Consider the following 19203-nt stretch of genomic DNA (forward strand, 5'->3'; position numbering starts at 1 on the left):
AAAGTATTTTGCGATGAGAAAATCAGTAACAGAACTATAAAAACCCTAGTGCTGCAGAGCTGAAAAGCAAGTGTTACTTGAAATATACTAATTGCAAATGACATATAATGACATATTTTTCACTTTGGTATCACACTGCCATGTGATTTAATCCCTTTTGCCATCTGCTTTAAACAAATGGCAGTGTTATTCCCAAGAGGAAGAAAAATGCTTCCCCTGTGATTCACTTCCACCAAGTATCCCACAGACACTGATGTCTTATGGCAGAGCACGAAACTCAGTGTTCTGTGGTATGGAGAGGAGGCAAATTTGCTGTTATCTGTTGCAGAGCTAAAAGTAAGATCTTAATTGTTTTGATAAATCAATGCGGTTTTGAATTTGGGAAATGTGGGTGCTCAACTTCATATTCTTGTATCTTACCATTTCATTTTATTCTCATTACAACTTAATGTTGAGCACTGAATGCACGTGTGCTCACCTATGCGTCCATGTGCTAAGAGTAGAAGGGATATGTTGAACACAGAAAGGGCAATCTGGAATTAATTGCATGTTCTTAATTTGGCATCTACTCAATTAAAAAAGACAAAAAGTTTAAAGTTACTCAAAATGTCACATCTGCTCATGAGATGTGCTGACAAACCAGGAGCTCCATGGCTGTGTCATCCTCTCTCCTTCCCTCTTCTCAAGCGGAGGAACAACAGAAAGAATATGCTCACTGTACAGGACAAACAGTGAAAGAATGGCACTATTTAAAATATTGTGAAACACACCAGAAAAACTCAAAATAGGCAAAAAAAAATCTTCACATGCCATTCCATAGGTAGTATGGTGTTGGCCTGCTGCTGGCTATGAAGGATGCTGTTTAAACGGGAGATGTGTAAAGTGTGTGCTGTACGGGGCACAGTTATGTCCCAGCTCAGAAGACAATGTACTCAGGAGTTCATACAGCAGCAACAGTACAGAAATTAACTCCCAGCGGTCACATATGCAAAACTGTGATGAATTTTCTTGTGGGAGCTAGTAATTATTTAACAGGTTCCAAGAGATGAAAGCGATCTTATTCAACAAAGTCCTCAATATAGGATCCCATTAACCACCTCCAGCACTGGCAGCAGGAGCTATGCTTATTTGAATAAGGCCCTGAGTTACTGAGATTCACCCCTTGCCAAAATCCTATGCTGACTTGGAATCACGGGGAAACAGCTTGTACATCTTCAGATGGCCTTTTAACACTGTAGTGCAAAGCACGTTTCACCTGGTTTTTAAACACACTTTCATCAGCTCTACATCGTGTACCTCTTCTGACTCAACAAATTCATCTTAACACAAACATAAGAAAAGAACCAGGCCCATACAGCCCTGTCCTTACCTCCCTGATGCAAACATATGCAGGTACTTCTATACAACATCATTAGGCCATAACTGATGTTAAGATAGCCAAAAAATAATGTGTTGTTCTAAACCTCATCTCAATTACCAATGGGAAACTAAGACAAATGAATATAATGTACAGTTTTAAGAACAGATTCAATAGAGCAAGCACAATCTGCTTTAAGGAATAGGAAGATAATTTCTTATAAAGAAGAAGGGAAAAAAGGAGTTACAGAATACTACACTTTGTTTCTGGGTTTTTTGCTTTTTCTATTGCAAATTAAGTATTTTACATCCCTAGAAACCACTTTCTTTGATGAAAACCACTATAAATGGTTTGTTTTGCCAAAATCAATCTATCTCATTTGCTTAAATGCATATATGTACAAATTTCTGTCCTTTAAGAAAGATTAAAATCACATTAGTCAAATAGAGCCCTACATTTGCTCCCTATTTTTGCGTTTGGACATTTATAGAGATCACAGGCTTTTCTATGTTCCCCATAAAGATTTAAACTGTATTTTCCACTAGATCATGCTTACAGGCCTTCATGCTAACACTGCAAATGTCTAGGGGAAAAAAACTTCCCATAATCAAGTTTCAGCACAGTTTTCCAGATCTATCACTTTTCAATTATATTCCTGTAGCTACAACATCTGAATAAAAAAAATGAAAGGCAGTACCAGTCAACAATGCCATGCACATCAAAGCTTAAAAGAATTAAAATTGTACTGATTCCTGAAATCAAAGAGGTGAATCCATAGGTAAATCCTTAGGCATCACTTTGGCTAGTTAACCTGACATGTCAATTAAATGCAAGAGTAATTTATTCAATTCTCAGTCTAGTCTGACACAAAACCTATACTTCCCTTGATTCCTAATTAGCCAAAGTACTTGTCTTCTTTCATGCAGATAATTTTATAACCATTAGTGTAACGCATTAACACATTTTTCTTTCAATCATATTTTCCTCCTGTTGACTGACACACCTTTTCTAGTGAGTGTACTTGTGCCAGTTTCAGCTTTGTGGGAACTTGCCCCAAGGTCTTTAGTGAAGTTCCCTCCCATACACATAAAACAATGATATATAATCATAATGCTAGCTATGTGAAGAGACATATGTCTTACCTTAGAAAATATGAATGGAAAATTATGCACTTGGAGGACTGTAGCTTTTTCCATTTGAATATAGTTATGAAGCTAAATTGCATAGTACTTAGTATACAGTAGCATGCGGCATGATTAACTCCTTGACAACACGTTCAGGTGGTGCTTCTCATTAAATAATTTAAGGTTTTTTTGACAGAGCAGACTTCTTACAGTATGCCTAATAATTCTAGGAAAATTAATCAAAACCAAGAAATTCCTTTTGCATACACACAAAACTTACTATATCCAAGATCTGGCTGTGTATGTATCTGGCATGTGGCTATTTCAAGTAAACCATACTCAGTATTTGTTTCTGTGTTCTATTTTGAAGTATTATTTAGAATGTTTTTTGAAAGATGATTATAAGACTTCATACATAGAGCTGGTTGAAAAATGCAGGAAAATGTCATGAAACATTCATCCACATGAAAATATTAAAAGTTTCAGGTAATTTTCAAATTATTTCCAGCCTTTCTCTCATTGCATCTCTGTTGGTTTTCCTTCACAAGTGATCAGAATTGACTATACCCTGCAGAGGTGTCAGGAAATGGAGGCACAAGGTCATGAGATCTTCTTAAACTCTGCTAAACTCTCTGAGGAAAAAGCATGGCCAAAAAAAAAAAGCAAAAAGGAAATCAGCTTCCTTGTATGAAACTTTCATACTGCTGAGCTTGATTCACATTGCTTAGGAACAAGTGATTTACTTCATTTCCATGTGCAGAGCCATTTGCTGGGGCTTCAGATGCCATCTGTCTTTCAGGGGGAAGTTTAGCGTTCTTCTCATTCCCCACTCCCCGTACGGTGGCTCCTGATGCATGACAGAAGTAAGTCTGAATGATACAGATTTATGCACTGCATGATCAGAGCACAGAATACTTGTCACCCTCCAAATCACAAATGCGACTGTGGAATGCGATGGCACATCTCTCTGGGGGGGAGGCTCCCTGCTCTAGCAATGCACCGGGGGGGCTTCGCAGCACCATCTGCACCATCAGGATGCTGCAAGGATTTGCTGCATTGCTTTGCCAAAGGCACCCTGTGACTCAATCGAGGCATTAACTGCAGGTTTTTACAGACATGACTTAGCCAGAGTGACTTACACTAAAATCTTGGGCAGGCTTGGTATCCAGTGCTGTTGCCCAAGCTGCTGGGACTGCACTGTTACCAGGGCAAAATAAGGATGTCTACACAAGATGCAGTTATAGCAGCTGAACACAAAGCTGGGCCATTGTAGGTGAAGGGCATCTTCACATACAGAAGCTCCACCAGCTTATCTTAGAATCAGTGCAATTAAACTGGTACAAGCCAGTTTAATTAAACCAGACGCTCTCATGTGGGCTCAATAGAAAGTATCCTGGTTAGCTTGCATCTGAACGTTTGCCAGTGCAAGCTAATCCACTTTTGAGAGGTTTAAACCCATATAAGTGTTGCTTTTCAAATTTGCACTAGCTTAGCTAACCTATTACTAAAACGGCAACTTCAGTCAAACTAGAACGAGTTTCACCGGGCTAATTATTTAGGCATCTTTAGAAATATTAATCTCTTTTACTAATCAGCTTGGTTTGCTGATTGTGGTGATGAGACTAGCCTGCCCTACCTTTGATTATAAAATGCTATTTTGGCAACCCATGTATCAACAACTAGTAAGGTTGTAGTGGTTACCTGGTTAATACATTACAAGGAGTACTTAGGAGCAAGTTCCTTAATCTCCATCAAGGACCTTTTCATTTGAACAACTTCAAGATTTGACCTAGGACAATTAAAATACCATTGTTCTGGTTTACATTTTCAACTTCTTATCCTGCTGCCCACTGGTCTTTGCTGTGAAGTAACCTGCATGCAGCTGGTGTGAGGACAGAAGTCATCCTGCATGGCCAGCTGCAGGAAAATAGGAGCTCAGGCACTGCTGCAGTGTTGACTTGTCATGTCTCACCTGAATTTCACAACTGTGCAGGAAAACCCCACCAGATTACTTATCTATTACACCAAAAGTGCACCATTGTCCCCTAAGACTTTTAGCTGTTGTGTTTTCATATGCTGCTCTACAACTCTCACAATAATGGAAGAATGTAGACACCAAGTCAGATCAAAACTATCATTATTCAACGTGAGAAATGAAACCCAGATAGTTCAGAGTTTCTCATTAGTGCGTTTTTAAGTCCTACAAGGAATTTTTAGTTCAATGCAGTGCTTAGATAGGTGGCCTCTTCCACACATTTTGGTAGCCACTGTCAATAACTGTCAATATTGTTCTGGCAAAATACAAGAATAAAGAAAGTTAATGCAGTAAGAGCTGTTTTTACTAACATGGAAACTTATTGTCAAAGATGGTGCTAACCCTTAGAAGCGATGTAATTTTCTTTCCACAACTACAGTCTTTCAAGATATTTTCATTTCATTCTCTATGAATAAAGCAGAGTGTGTTTGATCACTGATTATGATTTCGAGATGATAAATCAAAAGCTATTCCAACTAGCAATCATCCAAATCATCCACTAATGCATGTATGTTCTAAAACAGCCAATAAAATGCACTTGAAACAGCAAAAGTGACTTCAACTCACCAAAAAAACCCAACCAAACAAAACAAAAAAAACAAGCCAAAAAGAACTGGGAAAGGATTAAGGATTTGGAAAGAACAACATTCTGAGTACTGTTATGCAGACACAAACAGGGTTGGTTTTTTTTCCCCAAAGTTTTCTGTATTTCTGCTCTGCTCATTTTCTCATCCTCAACAAGCTTGCAAAGTGACACGCGATTGTTTTAGCAAAATCTATTCCTTCCGCTGCTACCAAGCTGTCCTCGTACCTAGGACTATTCATTCTGAGAGGTGGCAAACTGCCCATACTACTTGTTAATTAAAGAAAGTGTTAATTACCATCATTAAAGGCATCCTTGTTGCTTTTGCAGGAAAAAGACATCTGCTGGTAAGGACCAGTGGATTTCCACAGTGCACTGGTTAACACTGGCTGACAAGAATTGTCCGTTTTGAGGTCCACCTGATTTTCACTAGTCCTTACTATATCAGAATTTGAGATGTTCAGCCCATACACACCATCCTCATAAATGAGAGAAGAATCTGATCTGTTGAGACTGCTTAGAGACACACACACTACAGCTTCATTTAAGTAGAATGCATTTTCGCCACGTAAGCTGTCCAATTGACTATGTCGCATTATCTGCAGAAGGGGAAAGAAAAAACAGAGAACAGCATTTTCACCTTTGTCCAGCACTAGAATCATACAGCACGGAATATCTCAAGTTGGAAGGGACCCATAAGTATCCTTGCAGGACTACCTAAAGCTAAACCATATGACTATGAGCATTATCCTGAAGAATCCTTACACCAGGATACATAAAATTAACTGCCAGATGGAATGGCGATTCATAGCAAACAGTCACCTAATTTCCCAGAAGTTAACCTCAAAATATGTTAAATTGGATCTGTGTTCAGGAATAAACAGCAAAAACCTAGTACATTTTGCCTTAGCTCCTCTCAAAATGCAGGAAAACTCAGTAATAATTGCAAAATGCAAATGACAAATGGCCGCTACCTGGGATGCACTGAGCTCTGCTGACTCCTTCTGGAGGGTTACTATTTTGCCCCATGGCTCAATGAGTTACCACTTCACATATGTAAATCTGTGAACACTGCAATCCAAAAATAACATTGTACCTCACGTAGACAGGTACTCAAAGAGAACAGGACTGCAGCAGTCAAACTGGGGATGGCAAACAGCATTCAGCAAGTGGCCATGGCTCTCAAGGGCAGAAAATGCAACTCCTGCAAAGACTCCCTGCCTGCAGGTGTTTATCAAGGCCAAGCTTGCAAAAAAGCAGGAGTAGCAGTGTGAATTACTGCAATGTCTGGCCAGCCAAAACTACCGTTGTTCACTGCAATGGCAAAAACACTGGGCTGAGAATACTGGCTGACTGGCAACCACTCAGCTCACTCTGCTGTAAGGACTACAGTAGTGGAAAAAGCCAGACAAAGATGATCCCAAGGCCTGGAATGCATCCAAACCCATGTAGTTCACTTGAAATAAAAATACAAGAAATATTAGATTAAGAACCACTGCTCTTTGACAGCATTTCACTATTTTGCCACTCTGTCTGTTCGATCCTGGCCATCCCTGAATCAGGCTGTCGTCATCCTTCAACTTCCACTCCTCAAAAGATTTCAGAAGTCCTATCCATTAAAGCTGATGGGAAAATTCAGTTTTGGTTTTATCGTCACTTCTTAAGCATTGCCAAACAAGTCAAAACTGTACCACAAGCTATATTAGCCATAAGTCCCTTCATTGTTTGGGCTGGGCAAGTATATATGGATGTCATGTTCAAACGGTGTTCACAAAAGCCAGATGAAAAGGGGGAGGTCAGAGGCCAAATCCTTCACCCTCTCATGCAGGCACAGGCTCAGATGCCAAACGGTCACTGCCTGTTATGGGTCACTTGCCAGCTGAAAAACTAGGGAGGTGATGGCCTGAAGAAAGGCTCTACAGATTTTCTCGTGAAAACGAAAACCTGGGCGAAAAAAAAGCTGTTTGGGTCAGTGAGCTTTCAATACACACAAAAGCCAGGCAAAATGGTTTGATTTTTAGGTGCTTTAGAGAACAGTAATGGAAGTCAAGACTGGACTCACCAAGACAGGGACTAGAGGCCAGGTCCCACCTGGCAGGTGAGCACCCAGACAGTTGAGTTCAGAGTCAGCCTCTACCCTTCACCGTCAACAAAAACTCAATAATTTTCAGTATTAAATACTTAAGCAGCTTCAGAGCTACTTTAAATTGCATCCCCTAACAATGACCATTCCCAAGGAAGTATACTGTCAGGGATGGAGCCTCTTCCCTATGGGGCTGCTTGTTTCAGAGAAGCGGGACAGTAGGGCCCGACACATGCGGTTCATGGGAGCCTGGTGTTTCCCACTCCTGGAGCAGCCACTGTTCCTTACTGAAGACAGTGCTGTTGTCCAGGAACAAGGACAGCAGCCAAAGACTTCACTAAAAGCTTTATATGCCTCAAGCATTATAGTAATTTAGCTCTCCTACAAGAGGCAGCAGACACAACGTATCTTGCAAACACAGCAGCAAAGCAGAATAAAACACAGATTCTCACACTTAAAATTTCCATTGCCTCAATTTAATGCCCATTGGTCTGAGTTTGGCTTCTGTAGGGCATCCAGCTGGATGAGAGGCACTTCTGGAGGTCATCTGGTCCAGTCCCTCTGCTCAAGCAGGACCACCCAGAGCAAGCTGCTCAGGACCATATCCAGACAGCTTCTGAATATCTCCAAGGACAGAGACTCCACAGCCTCTTGGGGTAACCTCTGCCAGTGCTTGGTCAGCCTCACAGTAAAAAAGTGTTTCCTGATGTTCAGAGGGAACCTCTTGAGTTTCTCTTTGTGCCTCTTGTCCTGTTGGTGGGCACCACTGAAAAGAGCCTGGCTCCATCCTCTTTACACTCTCCATTTAGGTATTTATATACATTAATAAGCCTTTTCTTCTCAAGGGTGCACAGTTTAAGTGTTTCCTTATAGGAGAGATGCCCCAGTCCCTCAAACGTCTTTGTGGCCCTTCACCAGACACCCCTCTCCCCATCCTGTAGCTCTATGTCTCTCTTGTACTGGGGAGCCAGAACTTGACACAGTACTCCAGGAGCAGATGGAGTAGAGGGGAAGAATCACCTCCCTCCATCTCCCAGCAATACTTAGCCTTATGCAGCCCAGGAGACTGTAAGTCTCCTTTGTGACCAGGACACATTATTGGCTTACGTTCAACTTGGTGTCCACCAGGAACACTCTCCATTTAGGTATTTATATACATTAATAAGCCTTTTCTTCTCAAGGGTGCACAGTTTAAGTGTTTCCTTATAGGAGAGATGCCCCAGTCCCTCAAACGTCTTTGTGGCCCTTCACCAGACACCCCTCTCCCCATCCTGTAGCTCTATGTCTCTCTTGTACTGGGGAGCCAGAACTTGACACAGTACTCCAGGAGCAGATGGAGTAGAGGGGAAGAATCACCTCCCTCCATCTCCCAGCAATACTTAGCCTTATGCAGCCCAGGAGACTGTAAGTCTCCTTTGTGACCAGGACACATTATTGGCTTACGTTCAACTTGGTGTCCACCAGGACCCACAGGACCTTTTCTGCAAAGCTGCTTTCCCATTAAGTGGGCCTCAGTGTGTACTGATACATGGGGTTGTTCTTCCCCAGCGGCAGGACTTTGAGTGCTTTGTATTTCCCCTGGTTAAACTTCATGAGGTTCAAACAAAGCCCTTGGATATGCCTGAATCTCTGCTTGCCACATGCTCCCTCATTACGTTACCAACCAAGTAACCAACTTACCAACTAGTACCAGATGTACTAATCTATTCATCAAGTAAAGTCTCTCTAGGTCTGCAGTCGAGGATATAATTACAGCAAGGAAACACACACCTCATAGCTCTCCGAGGATGACAACACGCTACTTTGTTGACCGTGCTTCCAGTGCCAAAGGAGCCGCTTCTGCATTCTCACACTGTCTCTTTCTCTCTCCACCATTTTCTGGCCCTCCTGGAGCCTCTCCAGGCTCTGCTGGTATTCCTGCAGCTGCAGCGCCAGTTCCTGTCGGCTCTTCTCCAGCAGTTCCTCCTGGTACCCGCACTCCCTCTCCCGCTGCCCCAGCTGGCCCTCCCTCGCCTCCTGCTCCCGCTGCTGCTGCTCGCACTCCCGCAGCCACCGCTGCTGCTCTTGCTGAAACTGCTGCTTCAGTTTGTGTATGTTGGCCACCTCCACCCTCTGTTTTTCCAGATTCCGGTATTTTTCTTGTTCCAGAAGGAGGTTGAGCCGAGAACCATGGCCCCGACAGGTCTTCTCATTGTCTTGTAGGAGTAACCTATGGAGCTCTGCGTGACTGTCCTGGATAGCTACTGCTGCCTAGACACCACAACAAAATCAGACACAAATGTTTAAATATTAGCATTAATCAATTTCTGTATTTTCACATAGAAGCGTAATGTAAAAATACTTCAATGTCCCGTAGTATCAGCACTTAATGCTTTTCAGAAGGTTATTCCGCATGCAAGTAGAGAAATTCTGTGTTCGTGCCTTTTAAAAAGAGATGTTTCTGAAAGCCCTCAACCATTTCAAGCACATTTAACACAGCTTCTGGTTTACACTTATTATGTATGTTTATGTTACAGCTATGCGTATACATTTCAGTTACAGCTGGGATCCAGTTCTGTAAGAGGATGTTAAGAGACAGGAAAAAAGGTAAAATAATTTTCCATGGTTAAAGAGGGCATTAAGGCATTGGGAATGCTACACTTAATAAAGTATTCCTAACACAGATGTGGCTTACATAGATAAAACCGAAATCTTTCCACTACAGCTTGCTCAAACCCTAAGGCTCTCCTTGCTAACCTGCAACATCAGTCCTGCAGTCACCTGCCAACATAGCCATGTCATCAGGACCACACTTCTACATGCACCTGACTGAGATGTCTGTGCTGGCAGGAATCTGCAGCAAGGCAGTAATTTTGGATCTAATGTTTCAATAGTTGTTGGGTTGTTGTGGGTTTTTTTTCAACTGAGAGCACTATATTCTGTCCTTCACAAGGATGTTGTGACATTGTTTGCATTAAAGGTTGTGACATGCGCCAATAACACAAAAATAAATAGCTGGGATTAAGAAGAAAGAAAAGCAAGAAAGCCCTAGATCTGCTGAGGCACTTATTGCACAGCCTGTCTTCAAGAGCTGACATGGGAATCTACTTCAGCAGACATTCCCAGAGAATTCCCACAGTCCCATTACCCCATGCTGTCCACCCCAGAAAGAGTTTTTAACTTTATGCAATGTGCAATTCCCACTTTTCTTGGCTCTTCCTCCAGTATTGGGTCAGTTCCAGTGATATGTAAACAGGGCAAGGACAGGCTCTTCTGCTTGTTTCTCTGCACCTATATTGCCAATTCACGGTGTGAATGACTAAGGCATGATCTCAAGCCTTACTTTACTGACACTCTGGTGTCAAGCTATCTGTTTTCCAATTTTTCAAAAATTTTTCCTGAACCACAAGCTTTTTATTTTGCTTTTGCAATGCTTCAATGAATTTAACTTCTAAGTCCAAGGTTTCCCAGATTATTATGAAATATGCTAATGTCAAGAGGGTCTAAAAATTATTCAAGTGAAATACTCTAAAATAAAACTAAAACTGCACCTAAGTAAGAAAAAATAAGTTAAAACATTAAAACATAGTATGAAAGAGGTAAAAACTTCCGCCTAAGGCCCTACAGAATATACACAAAAATTAAGACCGAAATATCTAAAATCGCTTGAGTCTGCTACCTAAAGGGCAGAGGTACTCTTTACTAGTAGCTAGGAAAATATTCTAAGCAAAAAATTACAATTTTTCAGTATTTTGAACAATTATTTCAGAAATCAATAAATGAAATTACATCAGTTCAGTGAGAGCCATCATTTTACATTCCCCCTAGATTTTTGGACTGTACACACATGCTGATTTGGGGGGAGATTGAACTCCAAGCAAGTAAGCATTATTCAGTTCTTAAAAGAAACCTACCACTGATATGGAATAAAAATATATTATATGATAACTTATGCAAGAGTTGGCAGAGATGGGTATCCACTGATGTAATATCTACAAGTAGGGCAAGGGAAAAACAAACCTTAAGAAATACATTATTAAGACTAAATGCTCTACCAAGTTAATAGTGGACTAGTCACCTGTATGCTGTACAAGAGACGGGTTAAGTTCTGGATTGCTTGTACAATCTAGAAAATAAAAGATAAGAATTTTCAAAGGTTTGACTACTGTTAACTAAATAGTTACTACATTCTGTCTGGGGTTTAAATAAACTCACCTCCGTCCCTGTAGATCCTGGGAAACTCATACTTCCTCCCTAAAATAAACACATATTGCTTTAAAAAGTAGTTTTTAACTTCAGAATTGTATCATCTAGGTAAATTTTTTTTAAACTAGTGGAGACATTCATGTCACTAATATATGCAGTGCTGAGTCAAACCTTTTTGTGGGGTATGTGAAAAAAGACAGAAGCAATAACCTACGAAGACTAATAATTCATCAACACTGGAGTTTCCGTGGAAATCACTAGAGATTCTAAGCACAATTGTAAAAACAAAAATATTTCATCCACAATTTTAATCCTCTCGTGACTAATGCTACACAGAGGAAGACATTTCCATTCATTCTTTGTTTACTTGACAGTTTTGAAATACAGTAACCAGACTTCTGTATACACAGCACAGTGGGTTTTGACTACTTATAGTAGGGTGAAACAGCACAAGACTCTTCAAAAAATAGAGATATTAATATAGCAAGAAACTAGCAAAAGACATGATAGTGGGTTATGGCAGATGCCTTAGATGTGCTGTGAGGCGTTGAGCAAAGCCTGCGTGCTTGCTGTACTTCGCACGGCGCTCCAGCAACTAGTGTCCACTGCAGCTAGGCTCAACCACTTAGCACTTTCCACCCTGCTCCCTTTTCCTAAGAAGCTTTCTAAATTTATGGGGTGAAGCCACCCATAATCCCTTCAGCATGAAGAACAGCTCCTCTGAGAAAGATAAGGTGAAATGGTGGAGAAATAAAACACAATCCCTTCTGAGACCACGCTGAAAAGACTTCCTGTATGATTTTTCTCTTTTTTTTTTTTTTTCAGAGGAGCAGAGGAGGGTTTGGGGAATATTTGCTTTCTCTCTCTCATTCTCCTAAGTTCTCTACTGAGTCTCATTTTCCACCACAGAGAGCAAAGCAGCTGCTCCATTTAGCTGCGACAACTGAAAATGAAGATGAAAAAGGCCAGGCACCAAAACACAGCTCAAGGCAGACAAGCTAGGGGAAAGGGAGCACCAGCTGTGGCATTTCCTCCACTCCTCCGTCTCTCTCATTATCTCCCTTCAGTATTTCCCTCTGTTCTCGCCCCACATCTCCACGTCCTCCCCCGCTTCTCACTGCAGCCACGAGCCCCAGAGCTCAGCTTGGCTGTGAGAGTCAGAGGAGTTTGCACGGATGCCTCTGTGCAGCATAAGGACTAACATATGGGAGCTCCACTCTCCCTTTGCTGGGTGGCCAAAATGGGCAGCAGGCAAGGAGGAAGAACAGGGCCGGGAGGGAGAGAAAGGAGGAGGAGATGTTGGGGGAGTGAGGAAGAGTAAGTGTACAAAGGAGAGCCCTCATGCAGAAGAGCGGGGTTTCTTTCAGTTTTTGAAGGCCTTTCTAATTTAATAAAGGAGGTGTAAGGATGTGTGCAGGGGGATTGAAGGCTTAGCTGCCTTTGGCATGGACAAGGGGTAGCAAGTGACCAGCCCAAGAGCCCGTGGTCTCCTCGCTTGGGCACTGGGGGATGCGCCCAAGGCAGGTTTAGTTGAGCCAGCCAGGGTGACAGAAGCTGAACTGCAGATGAACTGCATCTCCGCAGCTACAGCTTCAGCACAAGCCCCGTAAGTCCAGCTATGTCCAAAGCAACACATTCAGCTGTTCAACCTGTGCTGTGGGCCACTGCCACCTCCCTGCCAGTCTTCCATAGCGCCTTGGTTCAGGGCAATGAGCAGCAGTGGAGATGACCACAGTCAGATCCCAGGGCAAGCTGTGTGCACAGTGCCTCAGACAGCCCCCCAGAGATGCAGTTACAAGGCAGGAGTAGGGAGGAGGAGATAGGGACCATCTCTCACATCTGTCCCCTTGGGACCCTACATGTTGCATAGGCAACACTCTTCCTTCTGATACTTGGTCAGCATCTAACTCCCAAGCTGGCAGCTATTGCTCCCACCATCTGGTTCTTGGTATCCCAGGTGAGCTGGCCTGAGCCCAGAGCTGCCACCCCCACGGCCCCAGGACTGTGCACCCAGCCACCGAAGGCAGGCAGGAGAACATCCTCTGCCCTTGGAAGCCCTTGCCTTGCTTGTTTTGTTTGCTCGGTCTGCCACCTCCTGGTAAGTCCAATTCTGACATGGTAAGATACGTTTTGAGTCTTGCACAAATTTAAGGCCAGAACAGAAAAATACCTGAGGGTGGAAGAGCTTGCTGCAGATCCCTCTTGTCTAGCTGCAGCTCAAAGCAAGGCCCAGCTTCCAAGTTAAATGAGGTTGCTCAGGGCCTTTTCCTGTCAAGTCTGGGAAACCTTCAGGGACGGAGACCCCACAACAGCTCTGGACAATCTGTTCCTGCTCAATCACCCTCGCAGTGATTTTTTTTCCTTATATACAGTCAGAATTTTCGTTGCTGCAACTTGTAATCTAGGATGATCATCCTTTTGCTGTGCACCTCTGAGAAAAGCCTGGCTCTGTCTTCACTATAACCTCAAAAGCAATGGTTTCCTGTGGAGCTACCAGAACTTTTAATGGGCTAGATCTGAGCCCCTCCATCTTCTCTTTGGTCATTTTGTTTTCCCTCACCTAGCTTCTGTGCTCCCTCACTTGGACTTTTGCTTTCATACCCTTTTTTTCACACACACGCTTCTTCCTACTCCCTTCTAACACAGAAGTCTAGTAAGTGCAATGACCTACAGCTGAACATGAGGCAAGGTTATGGGGAGATTAGTGTATTAGAGTCTTCCAGAAATAGCTAGGAAAAAAAATTCCATGGTTTCAGGCACACAAGTCCTCTTTCTGATTGGATGCTAAGTATCTCCTTTCCTAGTAAACTTTCCTTTCCATTTCAAGTCATGTATCTTCATTCTTGTCTCTCCTCTTTATTCCTTTTGTGGTCCAGCTTCTCCACCTAAGGACTCCACAATTACAATTCACTTTATTTCCACACAGTAATTCACACTTCTCTTGCTCTAACACTCTGCTGCTACATGAAATTTGTGGTTCCTAATTTTGCCCAGAACTGACTTTTGATTCTGGTTTTCCCCGAGATTTGCATATAAGTTATAGTACTTTGAAAAATGGGCAGTTTCTCTTCTGTTTTCTAATTGCTCCATTTTGCTTTAATTCAAAATTCTGAAGCAAGTTGGTATGACAATCCATCTTATTTTATGTGTTTGTTCTCAGGACGAAGTTCTTCCAATGCGTAAGTCTTCATTGCATTAGCTGAGGTCTCTGTCATTGCAGGAGACTTTCATCATCCTGTGAATAGGAGGGGGGAGTAGAGGGAATACTATTGTCAGCTCCATAGAGATGGATGTATTGAACGATGACAGCAGAGAACCAGGCTCTCAAGTGGCCCATACAAGTGGTATGAAAACACTGGCAGTTATTACAACCCGCCAATCTGTAAGCCTGGCAGGAACATTGTTCTGTGATTGGACTGTTTATGATTGCCTTTTAAAATTCATTATTAATTTCAGTGACCTCTATTAAATTGAATTATCTGGATTTGGGTGAAATGTGCCTGTCCCATGCTTTGTGTTTTAGAACAGTCTTTCGATAACCCATAAAAATTTGGACAGCATTTACATTCACAGTATCCAGAGAGTTATGTGCAACACAGGAAGGAAAATCAGTTACAATACCTTATCCTCTAGATTGGCACCTGCCATTTCCTTTTCAACACTGAGACTGACTTCAGATGATTCTTCAGCTTCTTCTATTTCTGCATCTAGCAAATAAAGCCCCAATAAAATGCAAGAGAAAGATATTAAAGCATATTCTGACTCGAGAAACAAAGGGCACGCTTTTTTACAGCTACTCACAGGATGCTGAAAATAGAGATTTACGTAATTTGGAATTACAAAATGGATTCTAGGCTGGGGAAAACCAAATTTGGAAGCCACTTTTCCTACCTTAAAAATTAGTAGTGTTTCACTTGTGAAAGTCTGGAGATAACTATAGCCATATCACTAAAAATGCTCTGCAGCAATGGTTTTTAGAGAACTTTATTTGCATTTTGGTTGCAAGAAATTCATGCTACCTTTTACAGCCGAACATTGGAATGCCGGTCCTGATTTTCAGGCCTTCTGAAAAAAATGGTCTGTAATGCAACATAGATTTGCTGCAGAGCTGAGCAACAATGAGAAAGTATATGGAGATACACAAAACTGATTCAATATTGCTGAATATAGGCATGTGCTATGGAAAAGCTGTAGTGGATGCAAATGATTCATTTACTTCCATGAAGTTATAATGTCTCAGTTGACCTCAAAGACAGATTTTATTACATTATTTTCTATTGATTCTGCCATAGAGATACAGAAAACTTTCCAAAAAAACAATTAGATACCTATTATTTTAGCACCTTGAATATGCAAAAGCATCAAATTTTACTCACCACCAGGAACAAATTCCAAGACTTCATTGGCACTAAACCTGTGCTTCACACTTAATTCCTCAATACTTTCCTCTGGTGATGGGTCTGCTTCACTCACTTGTGATGTCGCTACAGCAACATGGAGACTTTCAACTACGGAGAAAAAACATGCAGAATTTGAGGCACCTTAAATAGCTCCTTAATGCATACATCAGTGACATATGACTATAGAATAATTTAGGTTGGAAGGGACTTTCAGAGGCCATCTAGTCCAAAATCCTACTCAAAGCTGGTTGAACTAAATTGGGTTGCTCAGTGCTTTGCACAGACAAGCTTTTAACAGCTCCAAAGATGGAAATTTCACAGCCTCTCTGGGCAACCTGTTCTGGTTTTTGACCACCCTCACAGTACTTATTTTTTCCTTTCATTTAACTGGAATTGCCAGTGTTCCAACTTGCTCATGTTGTCTCTTACCCTATCACTATGTGCCTCCACAAAAAAAATCTGGCTTCTCTGTATCTTCCTACTAGGCAGCTGAAGACAGCAGTGAGATCCCACCAAGTCTTCTTCTCTCAAGGCTGAATAGCCTCTCCTCAGATGTCATGTGTTCCAGCCCCCTAGTCAGCTTGATGCCTTTCGCTGGATTTGCTCCAGTTTGTCACTGTCTCTCTTGTTCAGGGGGGCCCAGCACTGGTCACAGAACTCACCAGGGGTGAGCAGAGAAAGGATCACATCCCTCAATGTGCTGATAACTCTCCTCCTAATGCAGCAGCCTGGGAGACAGTTTGCCTTTGCCACAAGGCACATTGCTGCCTCATGGTCAACCTGCTGTTGAGTAGGACTCCCCAGTCCACTTCTGCAAAGCTATTTTCCATCTAGTTAGAGTGCAGCCTCTACCAACTCATAGGATTACTCCATCCCAGATACAGGACTTTGCACTTGTCTTTGCTGAACTTCTAGGGATTTCTCTTAGCCCATTTTTCCAATCTATAGACGTCTCTCCAGCACATTGGTCATCCCATTTCATTTGGTGAAAGCCATGAATCTGCTAACAGTGTACTCAATCCCCTCGTTAACTTCATTAATAAATATGTTGAACAGTACTGGTCTCAGGATCCATTCCTAATGAATCCCCTAATAACATGTTGGCAGCTGGACATCATATAACTGATCACAATCATAGAATCATAGAATGGTGAGAGTTGGAAGGGACTTTAAAGATCATTGAGTTCCAACCCCCTACCATGGGTAGGGACACCTCCCACTAGACCAGGTTGGCTCAAAGACCCATCCAGCCTGGTCTTGAACACTTCCAGGGATGGGGCATCCAAAACTTCTCTGGGTAACCTGGCTCCCCAGAGCTTCTCTTCTCCAGGCTGAACATCCCCAACTCTCTCAGCCTGATTTCACAGGAGAGGTGCTCCATCCCTCTGATCATTTCTGTGGCCCTCCGCTGGACCCAATCCAACAGGTCCATGTCCTTCCTTGTTGAGGACTCCAAAGCTGGATACAGTACCCCAGGTGGGGTCTCATGAGAGCAGAGTAGGGGGGTAGAATCACCTCCCTCGACCTACTGGCCACGGTTCTTTTGATGTAGCTCAGGATCCTTTCAGCCCAGCAGTCCAGCCAATTTTCCATCCACTTATGCTGTCTGCATTTCACCAATTCAGCTGTAAGGATACTACAGCCAGTCCAGATACTGTAGAAGACCTTGCAGATGTCAACATAAACAACATGTACTGCTCCCCTCTCATCATAAAACCCATCAGGCTGGTCAGACAAATTTGCCCTTGATGAATCCATGCTGGCTGTTCTCAGTCACCTTCTTCCAGGAGGATTTGCTCTATCACTATCTCAGAGACGGTGGTGAGGCTATTTTCTACTTCCCTACATATTTCTTCTTGAAGAGGGTTTTGGTGCTTGCCTTCTTCAAGTCATCAGTAACCTCACCTGATCACTGTGACCTTTCATAAGAGTCTCACAATGACATTGGAGAGCTCCCTGAGCAGCCATGGATTTAACCCACCTCATCTCATGGATTTGTGTATATCCAATTTGCTTAAGCTCTCTCTAATTCTATCCTTCTGTACTGTGAGCAATGCTTTATTCCTATAAAGTCTGCTATTAGCTCAGGGACTTAGTATTTCTGTTCTGGAAAATCATCCACATAAACTGCCAACAGTGTAAGCAATTGTAAATTCCCTACAACCTGCTGAAGAGTCCCAAAATCCAAGACATCATAAACATTTGCATTAGCACGAGGGAAAGTGAAAAGGCAGAATAAAGTGTGTACTTACAGCTGCCATTTTAGCTAAAATGACATTTACTATTGCATCATTGACATATATTCCCTATCCAACTTTTATCAGTAAAATGCTCTCTGACTTCATAATGATGGCGGAAACCAACGTTTGCTGCTTTATTGGTTGAAATGTGGCTAATAGCCCACAGCTCTCAATTTAGGTGCTGCTAAGTCTTGTAGTCCTTCTTAAAGAGCATATGGCCTATGCTGTATATGGCTTAGTTTACCAGGACTCTTTTCAGCTTAGTTTAGCAGGATTTTAGCTAAACTTCCAACTAGGCAAATACCTTTTCCTTCTTTCCTTCCTTTGGAGGATAGCACTGTAGGTAGCATAAGGCTATCATATCTCTGTTATATAGTATGCAGAAAAAATACAGCTCCTACATCAATTCTGGCAGATGTTTCTTGGCAGATTTGCCAAGACCTCTGCAATTTGGTCTGTATATGACGTTATATGATTCTGATCTGTCATCAAATCAAGCAAGGAAGGTGAAGGTTGTGGACCAGATGCATTATCATACTGCATCCTGTTATCTCCTTCACAGGGCTCTACTGCAAGGAGGATGGCTAAGAAAACAATCCTCAGGGGCAACCTCACACCCATGTCCCTGCCTGCTTACATATGATGTTATGCACTAATCATACACCTTATCTTACAATCTGGGAGGTACCACCTAGTGCATCTGGTGAGTATAAACTCAAAAAGACTTTTCTTGAATGCTCTTTGCCAAGTTTTGACACTGCCAATTCTTGAGACTTGGACAGAATTGCAGCACAATGCAAGCCAGCTGTACTTTGTTACCTTGAATTACCTGCCCATGTAAAGAGTCAGCAGTCCACTCCTCCCATGCAAACTCACCTTCTCTGAGTGCTGCTGCCAGCAATGAAGCAGCCTGTGGAGTCTCTCCAGAATCAGGTTTGATAAGGAGGTGAGGTTCTACATGAACATCTTCAAACCCACTTATATCTCCCAGTTCTGCATAGATAAGCAACTTCTCTTCCAAATAACTACAGATCTGCTGGTCCTGGTTACTCAGTGATTCTGTAAACCAAAATTGAACACTGTATTAATATTTTTTATCCAGCAGGAAAAGCACATGCCCCGTCCACCCTTCTAATCATTATGCCACATAGACACTGCTAACTTGACCTAGGCTTTTTTTAAGCGGGCAGGAACCA

General features: G+C 42.2%; 1 protein-coding gene across 9 annotated transcripts in view; it reads right to left on the reverse strand.

Moving 5' to 3' along the window:
* Nucleotides 1-19203, reverse strand: part of ARHGEF28 (Rho guanine nucleotide exchange factor 28) — a 118475-nt gene that overhangs the window by 12195 nt on the left and 87077 nt on the right. For 4 of the 9 annotated variants that reach the window (XM_014965108.1, XM_014965105.1, XM_014965114.1 and 1 more), the window contains 7 exons: nt 18884-19066; nt 15744-15875; nt 14989-15074; nt 11377-11415; nt 11240-11287; nt 8953-9432; nt 5398-5698 (listed from right to left, as the gene is read on the reverse strand). In XM_014965108.1, the coding sequence (XP_014820594.1) occupies nt 5398-5698; nt 8953-9432; nt 11240-11287; nt 11377-11415; nt 14989-15074; nt 15744-15875; nt 18884-19066 (1269 nt within the window). Of the gene's footprint in view, nt 1-5397; nt 5699-8952; nt 9433-11239; nt 11288-11376; nt 11416-13928; nt 14603-14988; nt 15075-15743; nt 15876-18883; nt 19067-19203 lie in introns of those variants that run through there. The other 5 variants (XM_014965106.1, XM_014965107.1, XM_014965109.1 and 2 more) reach the window with 5 other exon arrangements.

The sequence above is a fragment of the Calidris pugnax genome, unplaced genomic scaffold (genome assembly GCF_001431845.1).
Source record: "Calidris pugnax isolate Ruff unplaced genomic scaffold, ASM143184v1 scaffold273, whole genome shotgun sequence".
NCBI lineage: Eukaryota > Metazoa > Chordata > Aves > Charadriiformes > Scolopacidae > Calidris > Calidris pugnax.